This window comes from Lissotriton vulgaris, chromosome 8, assembly GCF_964263255.1.
Source record: "Lissotriton vulgaris chromosome 8, aLisVul1.2, whole genome shotgun sequence".
NCBI lineage: Eukaryota > Metazoa > Chordata > Amphibia > Caudata > Salamandridae > Lissotriton > Lissotriton vulgaris.
This window is the reverse complement of record NC_141696.1, coordinates 1,142,750,753-1,142,767,200: the sequence shown is the minus strand read 5'-3', so window position 1 is coordinate 1,142,767,200 and position 16,448 is coordinate 1,142,750,753. Positions and strand designations below refer to the sequence as shown.

The following is a 16,448-nucleotide window of genomic DNA, read 5'->3' as shown; positions in this document are numbered from 1 at the left end:
ACACACACCCAGAGCCACAGACACCCAGAGCCACACACACCCAGAGCCACACACACCCAGAGCCACACACACCCAGAGCCACACACACCCACACACCCAGAATAACCAAGGTCAGCCTCTTGTGCTAAAGAAATTGCCAGGAAGGACACAATTTCAGATTCTCGCGTTTGTAACTCATTTACAGAGGTCCCAGCACTTCTAGACATCTGCGTGCTTCGTGCCATGACTTTAAGTGGCCTTCTGGTTTCTGTTTTCTATACCATCTGTGCAGGTTACACACACAGAATGAGCACAATCCTATCAGAAGCAGAGCAAGTTTCCGGTACTGATACTTAACTTCTAAAGCAAATGCAACACCACTACTTCCCACAAATACAGAGAAAAGCCTTTCGGAGCAGGGTACGATGAAGCACTTGTGCGTGCCCTTCAGCCTTCCTGGCTACAATGAACAGTGTCCACCCCTCCCAGAAGTGTGTCCTGAAGCACCTTCATCCTTCCCCAGAAATGACAATGCGTGGCATTCACCCTGTTCCCAGCAGGACACAATGAGGTGCCTTCACTCTTCCCAGCACAATCGAAGGGAGCGGAGGGAGGCAGCTCGCAGTATGAGCACGTCCACTGGAGAAGCATCTCAATAGAAAGGCCACAGTGGGGTTCAATCCTCACGGGAGGAGCACTGAGCTCCCACACCAATCAGGACGAACAGCGACTTCTTTCAGCCCCTCATCCAAAAGCAGCTTCGAGTTCATTCTTCCTCAATAATCTGCGAGACGGAACTACCCTTTAGCTCCCACTCCCACTCTCTTCTACGGGAAATGTGTGCTGATTTACTTATCCCTTGCTCGCTTCCCGCTCGGATCAGCTTTTCATCACAGTTTAAGTGGTAGCTGCTGAAAATCAATTTGTATTTTTTCAAAACTCACAAAGAATTTCAGTCCATTTCAATGGAATTATCTGGCTTTCCTGTTGCGGATGAAAACCAGATGTCCCACTGCGGGCTGGTTACATCAGGCCACGGAACTGCAAGTGAAAAAGCTGAGACCGCCACGTCACACCCAGACTGAATATGTAAATACCCGCCTCAACAAACCACACTGCTATTCATATAGTGCAAAGGCTTGGCAGGCGGCCACTCCCAACATGACACTCGAGTAACTAGTATAAAAGCAGCAAGGACACCCGAGATTCGAAACTGACGGCTGCATGTCCGAGTCAGATGAAGATTATTCAGAAGCTATGTCAGTGAGACTCATCACAGGGTTAACTACTCGTGTGCTGCTGAGATCCGCGTGCAGCTGGCCAGCAATATTCTATTCCTGGCAGGTACTTGAATTGCGGACAAAGCCGGCTCCCAGCTAATTACAGTGTCACGAAGACTGGTAACAAAAATTAAGTTAGCTTGGACAAGAGCACGTCACTTCGATTCTATTCTGGGATTGATGTGAGGGAGGGAGGATTTTCTACAGGAGAGAGGACTGCAAGTCTCTAAATATTTAGTGAGGCAGCTGGGATTATTATTATTATTATTATTATTGAATTTTGTACCGCGCACGGTTACCATGGGGCATCCCAGCGCTTATAGAAACCAAGAGCAGGCTACTAATAGAAAACAGAGAAGCTACAGTTATTCTGGGAACAGATACGTTTTCAGATGTTTCCGGAATCTGAGAAGGTTTGGTTCGGACCGCAGCGAGAATGGGAGGGAGTTCCAGGCGAGCGCTGTATGGATAGAAAAACTCCTGCCCCCTGAGCGGGCTCTCCTGATTCTCTTAGTCTGAAGGAAATGTTTATTTTCAGAGCGTAAGGCTCTTATAGACTTATAAGGGCGAATCATGTCCTTCGGAATAGCTGGTCCTTTCCCCTGTATGCTCTTGTGAGCGATGCACAGGGCCTTAAAGGTAACTCTCTCTTTAACAGGGAGCCAATGGAGTGCTTTTAAAGCAGGCCTGGCTGACTGCCTGGCCGGAACATTCCGCAGCAGCCTTGCTGCTGCGTTCTGCACTTGTTGCAGGATCTTAAACGTTGACTCTGGTGCTCCAAGAAAGAGCGCGTTACTGTAATCCAGGCGTGAGATGATTAATCCTTGGACTAACAGCTTCCGGGAGAGTTCTGGTAACAGGGGGAGAACCTTACGGGCCGACCGGAGCATTCCATAACAAACGCCCGCGATCTTCTTGGCGTGTGTCCTAAAGGACAAGTCCGGCTCCAGCCAGACCCCCAGGCTCTTGATCTCTTTTTTTGGGTCAGGCGGGGTGCCCATGCAGTTGGGCCAGCTGCTTGGCGAGAGGGCAAAACTTGAATGACCCAAGATCATCAGCTCAGTTTTTGAGCCATTCAGTTTGAGCGATGACCTGGACATCCAATCAAACACATCTCTCAAGCAAGCATGGAGTGTCTCAGGCTGTTTCTCCAGCTGTGTAAGACTCACCACTAGCTGGGTGTCATCCGCGTAGCTTATGGTCTTAAAGCCAAACGGAGACACCACACCCTCCAGGGGTGCCATATACACGTTAAATAACGTGGGGCTAAGGGATGAGCCCTGTGGCACCCCGCAGTGGAGTGGGAGGGGAGGGGACTTTGCATTTCCTTCCCAAACCTCAAAGGTACGCCCCTCCAAAAAGGAGGCCAACCATTCCAGGGCCACTCCTGTGACACCCGACTCAGCTAGACGTTGTATCAGCACCCCATGGTTGACGGTATCGAAGGCCGCACTGAGGTCCAGGAGGATCACTGCCACTGATCCCCCTGCACTCAAAGTGTTTCTGGCCTCCTCTACCACTGCTAGCAGAGCCGTGTCCGTACCATGGCCTGGTCGAAATCCCGTCTGGGAGTCCCTCAACCGGCCATTCTCCTCAAGAAAGTTTGATAACCGATGGTTCGCCAGCCTCTCGGCAATCTTACTCACTCCTGGTAGTAAGGAGATGAGCCTGAAATTGGCCAAGTTCTGCGGGTCCAAGCCCGGCTTCTTCAGAAGCGCTTTGACAACCGCACTTTTCCAGTCAGGCGGCACTGTCCCCTGAGTGAACGAGAGATTGATCAGATCGGTCAGGGGCTCTCCTATCGCCAGGGCGGCCTGCTTAAGGTACCTCATCGGGACAGGGTCCCGAGGTGAGCCACTTTTCATGCTCCCGAGGACCTTCAGTACTTCACCTGTAGATACAGGGCCAAATGAAGTCAGTCGATTTTCCGACATGCTGAAGTCCTCAGAAGGGGGCGATGTTCCCAAGACCGAGGGGAGAGAACTAATAATAATGTCGATTTTGTTTTTGAAGTAGGTGGCTAATTCCAGACATTTTTCCTGTGGTCTATCATAGACAGGAGTGGGCTCAGGTGGTTTAAGAAGCGCCTTCATCACTAAGAAAGCTTCCCTGGATGAGGACGCAGCATGGTTTACTCTCTCCCCATAGAAGGAGGCCTTAGCAGTACGTATAGCACGTTTGTATATTCTAAGTTCGATCGGGATTTTTGAGATCTGATTGCCAGACAATGGTAAGCTCTACGATGACCAACAATCGAAGAAAAGGCCGTCCGAACATGAAATATAACTCCTAGTGCATGCACCAGCCGATCCTTATACAAATCACAGATAATGCTCCTGCAGAGGAATGGGAAGTGCCATGAGAACTAGAAGAAGCGGATTTGGACACAGACATTAATTAACTCTGCCCGTCAAGCCCCAAGAGGATAAACAAGCATTTACAATGCAACGGAGGGGGGGCGGAAAGGCACGGAGAGCGGGAGGGGGGCGGGAACGGCCACACACTTACAGCGGACGGGGAGGGAGGGGGGGGCGCGAACAGACACACACCGAACCGCTTACCAGAAAGTCACGGAACTGCAAGTAAAAAAGCTGAGACCGCCACGTCACACCCAGACTGAATATGTAAATACCCGCCTCAACAAACCACACTGCTATTCATACAGTGCAAAGGCTTGGCAGGCGGCCACTCCCAACATGACACTCGAGTAACTAGTATAAAAGCAGCAAGGACACCCGAGATTCGAAACGGACGGCTGCATGTCCAGAGTCAGATGAAGATTATTCAGAAGCTATGTCAGTGAGACTCATCACAGGGTTAACTAGTCGTGTGCTGCGGAGATCCGCGTGCAGCTGGCCAGCAATATTCTATTCCTGGCAGGTACTTGAATTGCGGACAAAGCCGGCTCCCAGCTAATTACAGTGTCACGAAGACTGGTAACAAAAATTAAGTTAGCTTGGACAAGAGCACGTCACTTCGATTCTATTCTGGGATTGATGTGAGGGAGGGAGGATTTTCTACAGGAGAGAGGACTGCAAGTCTCTAAATATTTGGTGAGGCAGCTGGGATGGGGATTTTTGAGATCTGATTGCCAGACAAGGGTAAGCTCTACGATGACCAACAATCGAAGAAAAGGCCGTCCTAACATGAAATATAACTCCTAGTGCATGCACCAGCGGATCCTTATACAAATCACAGATAATGCCCCTGCAGAGGAATGGGAAGTGCCATGAGAACTAGAAGAAGCGGATTTGGACACAGACATTAATTAACTCTGCCCGTCAAGCCCCAAGAGGATAAACAAGCATTTACAATGCAACGGAGGGGGGGCGGAAAGGCACGGAGAGCGGGAGGGGGGCGGGAACGGCCACACACTTACAGCGGAGGGGGAGGGGGGGGGGGCGCAAACAGACACACACGGAACCGCTTACCTGAAAGTCTTTAGCCACGGAGAAGGAGACCCACGGAGAAGGAGACCCGACACGTCACCACGGAGAAGAAGCAGGAAGGCAGGAACACCGGCAATGCCGGACCAGATTCTGGGGCGTTCCCGGCTTTTGGCTGACGTCGCGTGACGTCGCCAAAAGCCAAAAATTCTCGGGAACGCCCCCGAATCTGGTCAGGCATTGACGGACAGGCCCGTCTTCCAATGGCTAGCCTCCATTTATGGAGCTAGCCAATGAAAGACGGAGGCCGTTCCCGTCTCCCGTATACATCTCAAGAGGTTTTCGCCTGCGCGAAAAAAGATTCGCAGTGCGCATCTTTTCGCCAGGCAAAACCTAAAAAAGCAGGCACAGATGTGACGAACCTAGTCAACTATAGACCTATTTCTCAACTTCCGTATCTCTCCAAAGTGTTGGAGAAGTTGATTAATTGACAGCTGTCCAAATACCTAGAAGATAACAACCTATTGGACCCCTCCCAAACAGGATTCAGGGCCACCAATAGCACAAAGGCTACACTGCTGGCCGTCACGGACAATATCAGAAATTCTCTGGACCTGGGCAAAGCTGTGGCCCTGAACCGGTTAGACCGGTCGGCAGCGTTCCACGCGGTCTCTCAACACCTTCAACTAGAAAACTTACATGAAAAATGGATAAACGGAAAAGCCCTTGAATGGCTCAATTCTTTCCTGTGCAACAGAACCCAAACGGTACAGCTAGGAGCCTTCCCATCCAAACCTAAGCAACTGAAAAGCGGTGTCACTCAGGGAGCATCCCTCAGCCCCACGCTTTTCAATGCCTATGTCTCACCTCTGGCACAAATTGGGACAAAATGAGTCTCTGGTGTATGCTCCTACACGGATGACATGTAACTCACAATCACTATGGGGAAGGGGCATGAAGACACCAAAACAAAACTCAACAGCTGCCTTACCGAAATGGCTAACTGGATGGCAGACCACAGCCTAAAGCTAAATGCAGACAAAACCGAGATCCTGCTCCTCGGAGAAGCCAAACATATCTGGTGCACTTCCTGGTGGCCTCACTCTTTGGGAGACACCCCTGCACCCAAGCACTGTGCCAAAAACCTGGGCGTAACTATTGATGACACTATCTATGCAGGCCCACATTTCCTATGCGGGAAAAGTTTCGCCACCCTGAAACTTATAAAAAGGCTCTTCCCATGGATCACCCAGGAAAGCAGGAATCCAGTCACACAGGCCCTGCTAGTCAGCAGGCTGGACTATGGCAATGCCCTCTTCGTGGGCACGGCAGATTACCTATTCAAACGACTATAGGTGGTGCAGAATGCTGCAGCAAAACTAGTATGCAACAAAGGCAAATACAGCTCAGCAAAAGATTGCCTAAAAAACTCCACTGGCTGCCCATGCGTCAGAGCTTGCTTCAAGCTCCTTGGACATGCCCACAGGACACTCCATGACACAGGCCCCATGATCCTCCAGAACAAAATACGCTTCTATACTCCCGCCAGACCACTAAGATCGCAACACCTCGCTCTTGCCGAAAGAAAAAAACAAAAAATCCAGAACGGGAGGCCGTACCTTCTCACACCTGGCAGCAGGGCACTGGAACGAGCTCCCAGTCAAACTCAGGCTGACCAAAGACTACAACGTCTTCAGGAGAAAACTCAAAACACACCTATTCCCCACAGACTGATATCCGATTCATCAACCTCACGGACCCTACTCATCACCGTAATCCTCAGCGCCGTGATATCCTCCGGGATAAAAGTTGCGCTCTCTCAATAAAGAGTGTTCTGTAGGTATGCAGGGGGCAGGGCTTAAAGAAATGTTTGCCAGTTGGAAATGTTTAGTGTGTCACGTGAGGCTGTGGTCCTCAGGTAGGGAGACATTTTAGTTAACCCTCCCTTTCATTTATTCGGTATTTATTTATTCAAGAATCATTTTAGGAGGTCCTTTGTTAGGTTTTCATTTGATGTCGCTTGGACAAGTGGCAGAAATTGAGGAGCCTGAGACAGGTCAGAAGGGTTGGGGACATTGCAGAGTAGGTGCGGGCATAGGTAACACAGAGGAGCGAGGGCTGAGGCATGTGTAAAGGTCAGTGGATGGAAAAAAAAGGGGATGGTGAGGATGGTATCTCTGATGTATGGTTTGGGGATTTTTATTGTTGGGAAGGCTTAAGGGTGGGGGGGGGGGTTAGGATATACTATGTATTAGTGAGGTGATGAATAATAGGTTGCAAAATGCTAATTTTCATACCTGTCCTAATAAAGCGGCCTTTTACTCTTAGTGGATCTGGGTATTTTCCTTCCTGCCTAATAGATACATCTACCCCAGTGTGCTGCCATGATCCCCACACTTTATCATACTTCCTAGGGCATCCCTGGGCCCAATATATAATTTTTTCATATCTCACACACCAAGTTATATTGGGCTCCATGCCCACTGCGTCAGGGGTTCCCCACACCCCAAGGTCCAACCACATCCCGTTTTGCCACCATTAGTACAGTATTGCATAAGAGCAGGGAATAACGACCCAGGTTCTGCTCACCCCCATGTTTCCAGGGCCATAAACTGGGGGTCAACTCCATCATGCAGTCTAACAACATGAAGGAACGCCTCTTGATCCTCCCCCGCCCCTCATTACCCCTGAAGTTTGGGACATCCCCAAATGATATGCAAGACCATACCTCTCTGCCCACACCCCATCAAACACAATTCTGTTGCTGTACTCCCCATCCGAACAGTCTGGTTCTAGTGGAGTAGGACCTTTGGAGGAGCTTCAGCTGGACCAACTGGAACCAAGCCCTTATGGCTTCCTTTTGAGAGTACCTGCATGCGGCCCCCATCGCCCAATCATTATCCTCCAGTCTACCCAAGTCTCCTTCCAATTGCCCTTGGAGACTATCAAGAGGAGGCGCATCGAATATAATTTGGACACTGTGTGTGGTAAGGAGGTGGCCTTGAGTACTCTATTCCAGGGGCCTCACTAAGGGCTTGCAGATCTGGCCAGAAGAGATAGTTCAATTGTTGGTAACAAAGATATTGGCCCCAAGACAGACCATATTGATCTTGCAACTCATTGAATTGTAATATCTCCTGACACCCCCCTCCTACGTCCCCTCTACTAAGATGTACCAATCAATCCCATTTGGCATGGCCATCACGAGCCCACACCAACCTAAACCAGTTGGAGGCCCACAATGGTGTTGCCAATGTCATTCTATCCCTCCACACCAGGCCTCTGGTCACCTCATGCCACATTCTGACTACAGCCGCATGGGTTACCGACAACCAACACTTCCACTATATAACTAGCAGACGTATCCCTCTGGGCCTATTGCCCACTTGTCGGCCACCACTGGAGCCTCCTGTTTGAAAGAGAAGGACCAGCCATTAACCACTTGCAGTTGATTAGCCAAATAATACAACCGAGGGGCTATGCCCCCATCAAACCAGCTTCCTAGTAAGGGACATCCATGCGGTCATTGGTGCCACTCCCTCCCAAACCCAGTCCAACCACAGGCAGCGCATTGCACTTGCTCCCTCCCGGAAGAACTCCTCAGGGACCTCATACAGAGTATTTTGAAAAATATACATGATTTTGGGGAAGTAAATCCTTTTTTAAAGGGCCGCTGTGCCAATAAAGGAAAGCGGGAGCCTCCTCCATCGTTATGCCTCTAACGCATACAATTCCATGTTGTTCCCTAGGTTTTCTGCAAAGAGCAAATCTCGATTATATATATATATATATATATATATATATATATATATATATATATATATATATACACACACATATATGTATATATATATATATATATATATATATACATACACATATACACATACATACACACACACCCAGATTCCAAAACCCCTCAGTCGCCACACCAGGGGGAGATGCCAGGTTGCACCCACCCCCTAGTCCATCCAGAGAGTGGAAATGCAATGTACTTGTGCCAATAAATCATTAGCCCTGAAAAGGAGCTGAATAACTTCGGGATCTCAAGCGCGCTGGGTAATGAGTTTTGCGGATTCCCCAAGTATAAAATGATATATGCATAGAGGGATACTACATCCTCCCAATTCGGGTCCTATCTCAATCCACGCAACAGGGCAACAGATTGCAACGAGCAAGCCAATGGCTTGATCGCCAGTGCGAATAGCAAAGGGAAAAGTGGGCTTCCCTGCCTGGAGCCTCTACCCAGAGTGCAGTCTCAGGAGAAGGTCTCATTCACCCGAATCCAAGCCACCAGGGTCTTTGTATAGCAGGCCCACCCATGACATAAACCTTTCACCTACCCCCATTTACCACAATATAGCCATAAGAAAGGGCCACTCGAGGGAGTAAAAACACCTTTTCCGCATCTAAAGAATGGAGGATCACCTACTCTGCAAACCAGTCGCAAGGCACCAGGCAACCGGCCAGCCAGTGAGATATTGTCTGGCAGTCCTATAAGACATGAAGCCCGATTGGTCCGGGGCCAACAATGTGTCAATCACCTGCACTAGTAGATTGACCAGGACCTTCACCAAAATCTTTGTTTCCAAGTTAAGGAGGAAAATGGAACAGTAGGAGGGACATTCCCCACTAGGCGTTCCTGGCTTATGCATCACCACCATCGTCGCCCTTTGGAGGTCCGGAGCAAACAACCCTCCTGTTGCGCTCTATTGAGCATAGACAGGAGTGGGCCCGTTAAATTGAGACTTTTGCACATTTGAACAGCTCAGGATGAACCAAATAGGACTTGGGGACATCCTACTCTTCACCTGACCTATAGCCTCATCCAATTCTGTCTCAGACACCTCCACATCAAGGTTGTCACCCATGTTTCCCCGAAGCCAACGTGCCGGCAAGTCACGTTTGAACGTTTCAAGTTTCCTTGGTCTCCATTCCACCGCACCCAATAGAGATGTTCCAAATGTGTCACAAAGGCCTGTGGTATGGTCCTCGGGGTCACCACCCTCACCACACCCTCCCACTTAACAGCTGCCTCTCACTTCTGGTCCTCTTCTGTTTATTGGACAGCCAGGCAAGCAATTTGCTGGATCTGTTACCAACCTCGTACAGTTTTCCTTGCTCTTGCCCTATACACCACTCCCTCACCTCATGGTTGAGAAGGCAGCGCAGATCTCCCACGCCCCCCTCCAAATCCTGCCTACGAGGCCCCGGGTAGGGTCGGACACATAGTTGGCCTCCACAGGTCCACCTGTCTTTCAAGTTCCACAATCTTTCTATCTCTTTCTTTATGTTTGCTGGAGATGTGGGCTGAGGGAGCCACGCAGAACCTCTGTTCCCTTTCTTTTTCTTGCAGTATAGGGTTGTAGGCCTCCACCGCACGCTTTCTGGTCAGTCAGGTCCCAGGGGTCCAAATTCCACTCCCCCCTTGATCTCTGAATATCTGCCAGTAGGAGTGTCGTCAGAGATGACTGGTCAGATAGGCCCTGTCCCAACATATCTGTTTGCCCGAAACAGCCCAACTGGCGTTGCAGCAACAAGTCATCCAGCCTAGACATGGGGCGTGACTGGTTAGAGATTTGTGTATTGGCAGACCCCGGGATGCTCCTCCCACTATAAGTCAACCAAACCCATAGTTTTCAGAAAGGACACAGAGCGCTTGTCTCGTATGGGCTGCGCCCCAGATTTGGTCATTCTATTCAGGTCTCCATATGGAGCTAGATTAGCCCCCCTCACCAACAGTATGGACTATGGTATCACCACCAACCATGCTACTACGAATTTCTCCAAAGCTTCCATTTGCAAACCCAGAGGTAAGTACCAAGTGGCAAAAGTCTGGTTCATACCATTCAACTGACAACTTACTGGGGCATGGAAACCCAAGCGATCTACCCATATATGAGCCACCTGCAGGGGGAGCGACACACAAGCCAATATTCCCACACCCCTACAGCCGTACGAAAAGCCGGCATGCAGCAAGATGCGGTATTTGCCAAGGTTCAGCACTCTGCAGGTATTCCCCATAGATACGTAATCTGAAGCAAAATGATGTCTGGATTCTTTCTCACAAAGTATTTCCACATTGCCCCCCTCTTCAACTTACTACCAAGGCCATTGACATTCCATGGCATGACCCGAAGGGTGAGGCCTGGGGTTGTCAGGTGGTGTGTTGCCATTGTCCAGCCAACTGTGCAGTGCCTCAGTGACTAACATTCCCCTTAATCTTTCCCTTCTCGAGTTGCGGATGTAAAAATACGCGCTCCTCCCCCCCAATGCCCGAGGTGTCGGTCGCCTCCAGACAAACAACAACTCAAGTCAACTTGAGTCTCTAGTGGTGGATACTAATGGGGGCATGCCTGGACTTAGTTGGGGGTGCCTCTGGGCCTCCTCACTTGCTACTTCTGTAGTGCACCTCCCCATCCGTGCATACCGGTAGCTTTGCCAGGAAGAGAAGGGCATACTTGAGGTTCACCGATCAGTGATGAAGCTTTGCTCGTTGGAATGTTCTGCACTGCCTTTAGACAGCAGTGGTATAATCTGGATACATGTTTATCAAGGTCCCTCCCCACTGCCCGGGCCCATGAGTCAGTGCACTTGCAAGATATGGTCACAGTCTCAGAAAGTGAGCAGTTGGGCCACAATTGGACAGAGATGTGCCGGGCCTCTGCCAGGTTCCCTAAGAGCCCTCTCAATCGTACACAGCTCCGACCCCACCCCAAAACACCTCCTTGAGAAATCAAGCCTTTAAAAACACATGTTGGGGGCCTCCAATGTCTCCAGAACACCCACAACCCTTTCACTATTCCGTCTGGAGTGTCCTTCGGCATCCTCACCCTATCTCCTAGTTGGGCAATAGTCTGCTGTAGGGAGGAGATCACCTTATGGCCCTCCCCTGATCTTGGGTCCCAGGTCGGCCAAAACTCACTCGGTCTCGCTTACCTTCGCCAATTTCTTGTTGTCTGTCTACAGGAGATCCAGGTCCAGAGCCACCTTATCTATGTTGCCCTCCAGAGCCTCTTATGTGTCTCTAATTGCCGGCAGGATGGTAGCCGTGAGCCCCCAACCCACAAGTGTCTTCTGGGGGGCCTGCACAGTGGAATCGCCAGCCAGCCCTGGAAGCTCCACAGTTAGACCCATCTTCTGTTCCTTAGAACAAACCATCTCCCATCTGAGGCCCTAGGCCCTGAACAAGTTCCTCTCCTGGCCAAAGGAAGGGCCAGTTCTTCAGTCAATATCCAGGAGCTATTGCAGCCCGGCTAGCATACACGGGGGTGTGACTGGACAATGCACCCGTCGCATGCACGAGCCCCCTGAGCCTATCTCTGGGTCCACAGGGCCAGGATCACAGTTCAGGCTCCGCTTTAGCTACCATAATCTCATAACACCTCTGCAAGGTCCCTCATCAATTACCTTCCGCATGCAGGGAGCGGATTCCGGCTAGCTACCGCACACTTCTGGGGCTTTCTGGTAACTGCATCGACTTCTTACCCACCAGGCATCGGGCCCAAGAGCTCACAAAGCACCACAGCTGATCTGCCAAGCTAGGCCAGGCTTGATGGCTTGACTGTCGCCGACCCCTCAGAGTCAAGAATGGTATCGCTCCCCCCTCCCATCACTGCCCGGCTCCCCACCGGGGGATAACTCGTCACTACCAGGGATTGTAGCTCCCATTGTTACAAGGCCCAGGATAAGTCCATCCCCCGCTCTGGTCTGGACCCCTGCTTCCAAACTTTCTGCCACCAGCCACTGCAGTGGCACCTTCCACAATAGCATCCAGACTGAAAGAGGGGGCCTACAACCTCCTGCTTGGACCCCGTCCGGGCCCAGAATAGGCCCCAGGGATGTCTGCCCTCCTGCTCCTGGAAAGGAGCCTCCTCCTCCTCCTCCCACTAGGAGTCCAGATACTTCCTGGAAAAGTTCCAAGTAGTCTGTCAAGTAGGCCCAGAAAAAAGGGGGCCCCCCAAATGGAATTACCTCATGCAATATCGATAGGGATTTTTGAACAGCGCTACATCCTAAAAACTGAACAGAATTGCATCAGATTTGGCAGAAAGCGAGATCTATACACAAAACGTGTGCTTTATGGCATTTGGTGCAAGTCTGTTTAATAGTTTTTGAAAAATTAAATTTCAACAATTATGTACATTTGGACAGTTGGGTTGGCGGGACTCTCGTGCGAATCCCGCGGGCAAGCAACTTCAAATAATGGAATGATAGGATTAGCGGAGGGAGCAGATCTTTTCCCTGTCAGCCATATCCCTTCCACAGGAGGAGGTTCCCACTAGTCCCATGGGAGCTCGCGCTGCGATGGACTGGCTACAACATGAGCAGTAATGTTGTGGCCACCAGTTCGGAACACAGGGACTCTGTCCTCGTGCCCTGAAAACCTTTTTTTTTTTTTTTTATCGGGTAGAAGGAGGCATGGCCAAAGGCTGTGCACAGTATGCAGTTGGCTGCCTGCAGGGGTTAGGCAAAGGCCTTGTGGCCAATCCCACATCACGCACAGCTACAGGCCATGCAGAAAGGGGGGTTGACATAGTTTGGTATGGTAATAAAATATTACTTCATGTAAAAAACTTTTAAAAATATATAATTTCATCACTGAAAAAACCAAGGGGCTTAAAGTGACAGTTCGGTGAAAATATCAGTTTAAACTAAACATTTAATACAAAGAAAACTCTGAAATTCACCATTTATAGTTGGTTTAAGTAACTATAACTCATGCCCTCCCAATGTCCTGCTTATGAGCTCTCATATTGCATCATTCAGCATATTCTATCACATTATTGATAGCATCAATACGGCATCTGAAATGACATCACTGACGACAACACAGTGCATACCTGGGGTGCGAGTTACAGTTGCTTGAAATAACTATAACTGCCAACCTGCTTTCTTCTATCCCAGAGTTTAACCACACATCCTAGCTGTGCAAGATTGGTTATCAAACACCCTATTGGGATTCTGAAATAAATGTTCACATACTCCCTCCATAGAATACTTCTGTAAACTTTGGCATCTTTTTATTGGTTGTGACTTACAGGTTTTCTACACCTTATACTGTCTTTCGACACACTGTCCAAGTATTGCATCTCTTTATGATAGAACACTGACATTTATCTATTAGATCACTATTCAATAATAAGCAAAGCAACCAAAGATTCCAATCAAATTGTTTTTAATGATGAGCTGGCTTATGGGTATTCTTTTTTTTCACTTCAAATGTGGGAAAATAGACATAGGTGGCTACATTCCAAAGATGATCTCAGAACCTCCAGACAATGCATTTAAATAAAAGTAGATATATAAAAAAATAGACATCAAAAACTCCAGAAGTGAAATTTCAAGTAAACAAAGGTGCATTCCTAAAATAAGGAATCTGTGCGACAAATAATTTAAAAGACATCTAAAAGTATTTTTTAAAAATTCACAAAATGTACACGTTTGGCACTTCAGCCTTGCCAATGTCCAGAATATCTGCATTAAAATACTCCCTTAAACAAGGGAATGTTTAAAACAACAGTATTGCACATATGACTAGAAGGAATTGAACTGGCTCCTCTGTTAAGAGACATTCCGACAAGAATCCATGTCCCCGGGTCTGCTCTGTTGGCCATCTTCTTCCACAGAAAATGTAGGTGCACTCAAAAGTCGTTTCCTGGCCTGTATTCGCTGACATTTTGGACAGTCCACCTCCGACTTAAAGCACCGTTTGTGAAAGCAGGTTTTGCAGACTGCGGAACAAAAACAGAAGTATTGAGGCAAAAATCAGTTAAAGAATATAAATTTTAAAAAGCAACATATGGGCCAGAATTGTATTTGACGGCTCTGTTTATCTGGTACATTACGGCAGGATATTATCAGCAATGGAAAGCGTAGTCTGAATAGTTTCCAAACATTAAAATATAGTTATGGAACGCTGTAAAAAGGTCTGAAATCATGCAGCACAAATTAGTTTTCTATAGGAACTTACGGAAATCAAAACTTCATAACAAAGTAATTCTTACTAAAATATATATGAAAACATTTGAGACCATTCAAAACAGTAATGATGTACAAAGGCAAAACAAACATTTAAGAACTTGAGGTGTATCATATTATTAAGTAAGATTCCTTGATGCAGTGTCATTTACATCTATTTTAAGCTTGAACCATTTATTTAATGGTCTCAAAGAGCCAATGTAGCTTATACAGAGAGAGGCATTGAGCTCAGCTGCCACCTCCCCGCCCCTTGTCTCTGGTTCTGAGTAACTGCCTCTCATCACATTCATCAGCTATTGCTTGATCTCCACTGCGGTTCATGGCATTTGGTGTATTATCAGAGCACCAAAGTATAAAGGTGCGAGCAGAATTTTAATATGTTTTGGAAGCCATCAGAAATACTCTCCTTTTCATTATTTCGTTCACTCAGTAATTGTTTAGTGACTAGTTTAGTAGTTGCAGTGCAACTGTTGGAAATGCAATTTTACAAAGCTTTTGTGAATGTAATACATAGTGATTAACTTACGCATCAAGAATATCTTTTAAAATGCATTTTATCTTTGACAATTTCGGCAGAAACAGAACATGGGGGAAATTGAAATCAACTTTCATAGGTTGCCCTTTCATCTCTATACCATGACCAAACTCTTTCACAGAAGGGCTTTCTCCACTGAGACTCCAGTGATTCAGACCAAGGAGAGAGAATGGTGACTCATTGGAAATATAGAATAAAGTTTAAGAATATGGTTTTTCAGAACTGTTGTATTACACATTAGATACAGCAAATTTCGGATCCAAAAATCTAGTTCGAAATATGAATTAAAAAAATTACCAAATTTAGTTTACTTTGTCATACTAAGACCGTTGATGTGTAAATCACAGACTTTCTTTAGTAGGTACATTAAACCACTAAGGTACCCTGGCTATTTAGGAACTCTGGAATCCACGAGGAACACAAAAAGGGAAATCAGTTTCATACTACACGATACAGGTGTTCTGAAAAAATATCTTCAGAACTAAATTGATGGGTGTATTTTTATGGAGAAGTGTGGCTCAATGATTAGAGCGCCAGACCCTGATGCAGAGGTCTAGCCCGGGACCAGGGTTCAATTCCCCGCCTCGGCGGGTCTTGGGCTCAAAATTCCATGGACCTGATAATTCTCGCCTCGGTGCCTATTCCAATCATGGAGTCCCACTCTGCAACTCTGGGCAATAGCTTGCTTAATCTCCACAACGGCCCCCACAACGCTAAGGATGCCTGGCCTCCACCTTGGTGGTGCCCAGGAGTGGACGCCTCACAGGGAAAGCCAGGATGGGTTCCACAGCGATATTCGTACAAGCGCCTTGAGACCCTTGCGGGTGAGTAGTGCACTATACAAGTATCAATTTACAATTTTGGCACATTTTTTCAGATTCTGCAGACAGCAGGATGAGTGGTATGCCTTAAATGTTCATCCTTTTTTACTCCTGCCAGTCACCTCGCCCAGTAACATAGCTGTATAAAAAGGATGAACTATAATTTAGTTTAACTATTCAAGTATAAATCAGAAATGAATAAGCTTTTAGCAATGTTGTCTAATATGTGGACATGCCTCTAGGGTTATCTGGAAGTGGATGCGTGCATGCAATGTTGCCTTATGAGCCTTTAATCGGTCTGTGTATGCCCTTCAACAAAGCTAAGCCAAATGACCGGTCAACGCATTTCAATCTGTTGTCAGGTAAAAAGGTAGTCATGGCAGGCATTGAAAGAAGATGATTTCAAGGGTGAATGAATTATCTCATAAGGAATAAAGTTCTGTAGTCAATAAACAGCAAGTACAAG

At 47.8% G+C, this 16,448-nt stretch overlaps 1 protein-coding gene across 4 annotated transcripts in view; it reads right to left on the bottom strand.

Moving 5' to 3' along the window:
• Window positions 1–13,806: 13,806 nt before the first annotated feature.
• The window catches only part of RUBCNL (rubicon like autophagy enhancer), an 86,466-nt gene continuing 83,824 nt past the window's right edge, over window positions 13,807–16,448 (bottom strand). For all 4 annotated transcript variants that reach the window (XM_086934999.1, XM_086934998.1, XM_086935000.1 and 1 more), the window contains exon 15: window positions 13,807–14,379. In XM_086934999.1, coding sequence (XP_086791125.1) covers window positions 14,210–14,379 — 170 coding nt within the window. In that variant the 3' untranslated portion in view covers window positions 13,807–14,209. The remainder of the gene's footprint in view (window positions 14,380–16,448) is intronic.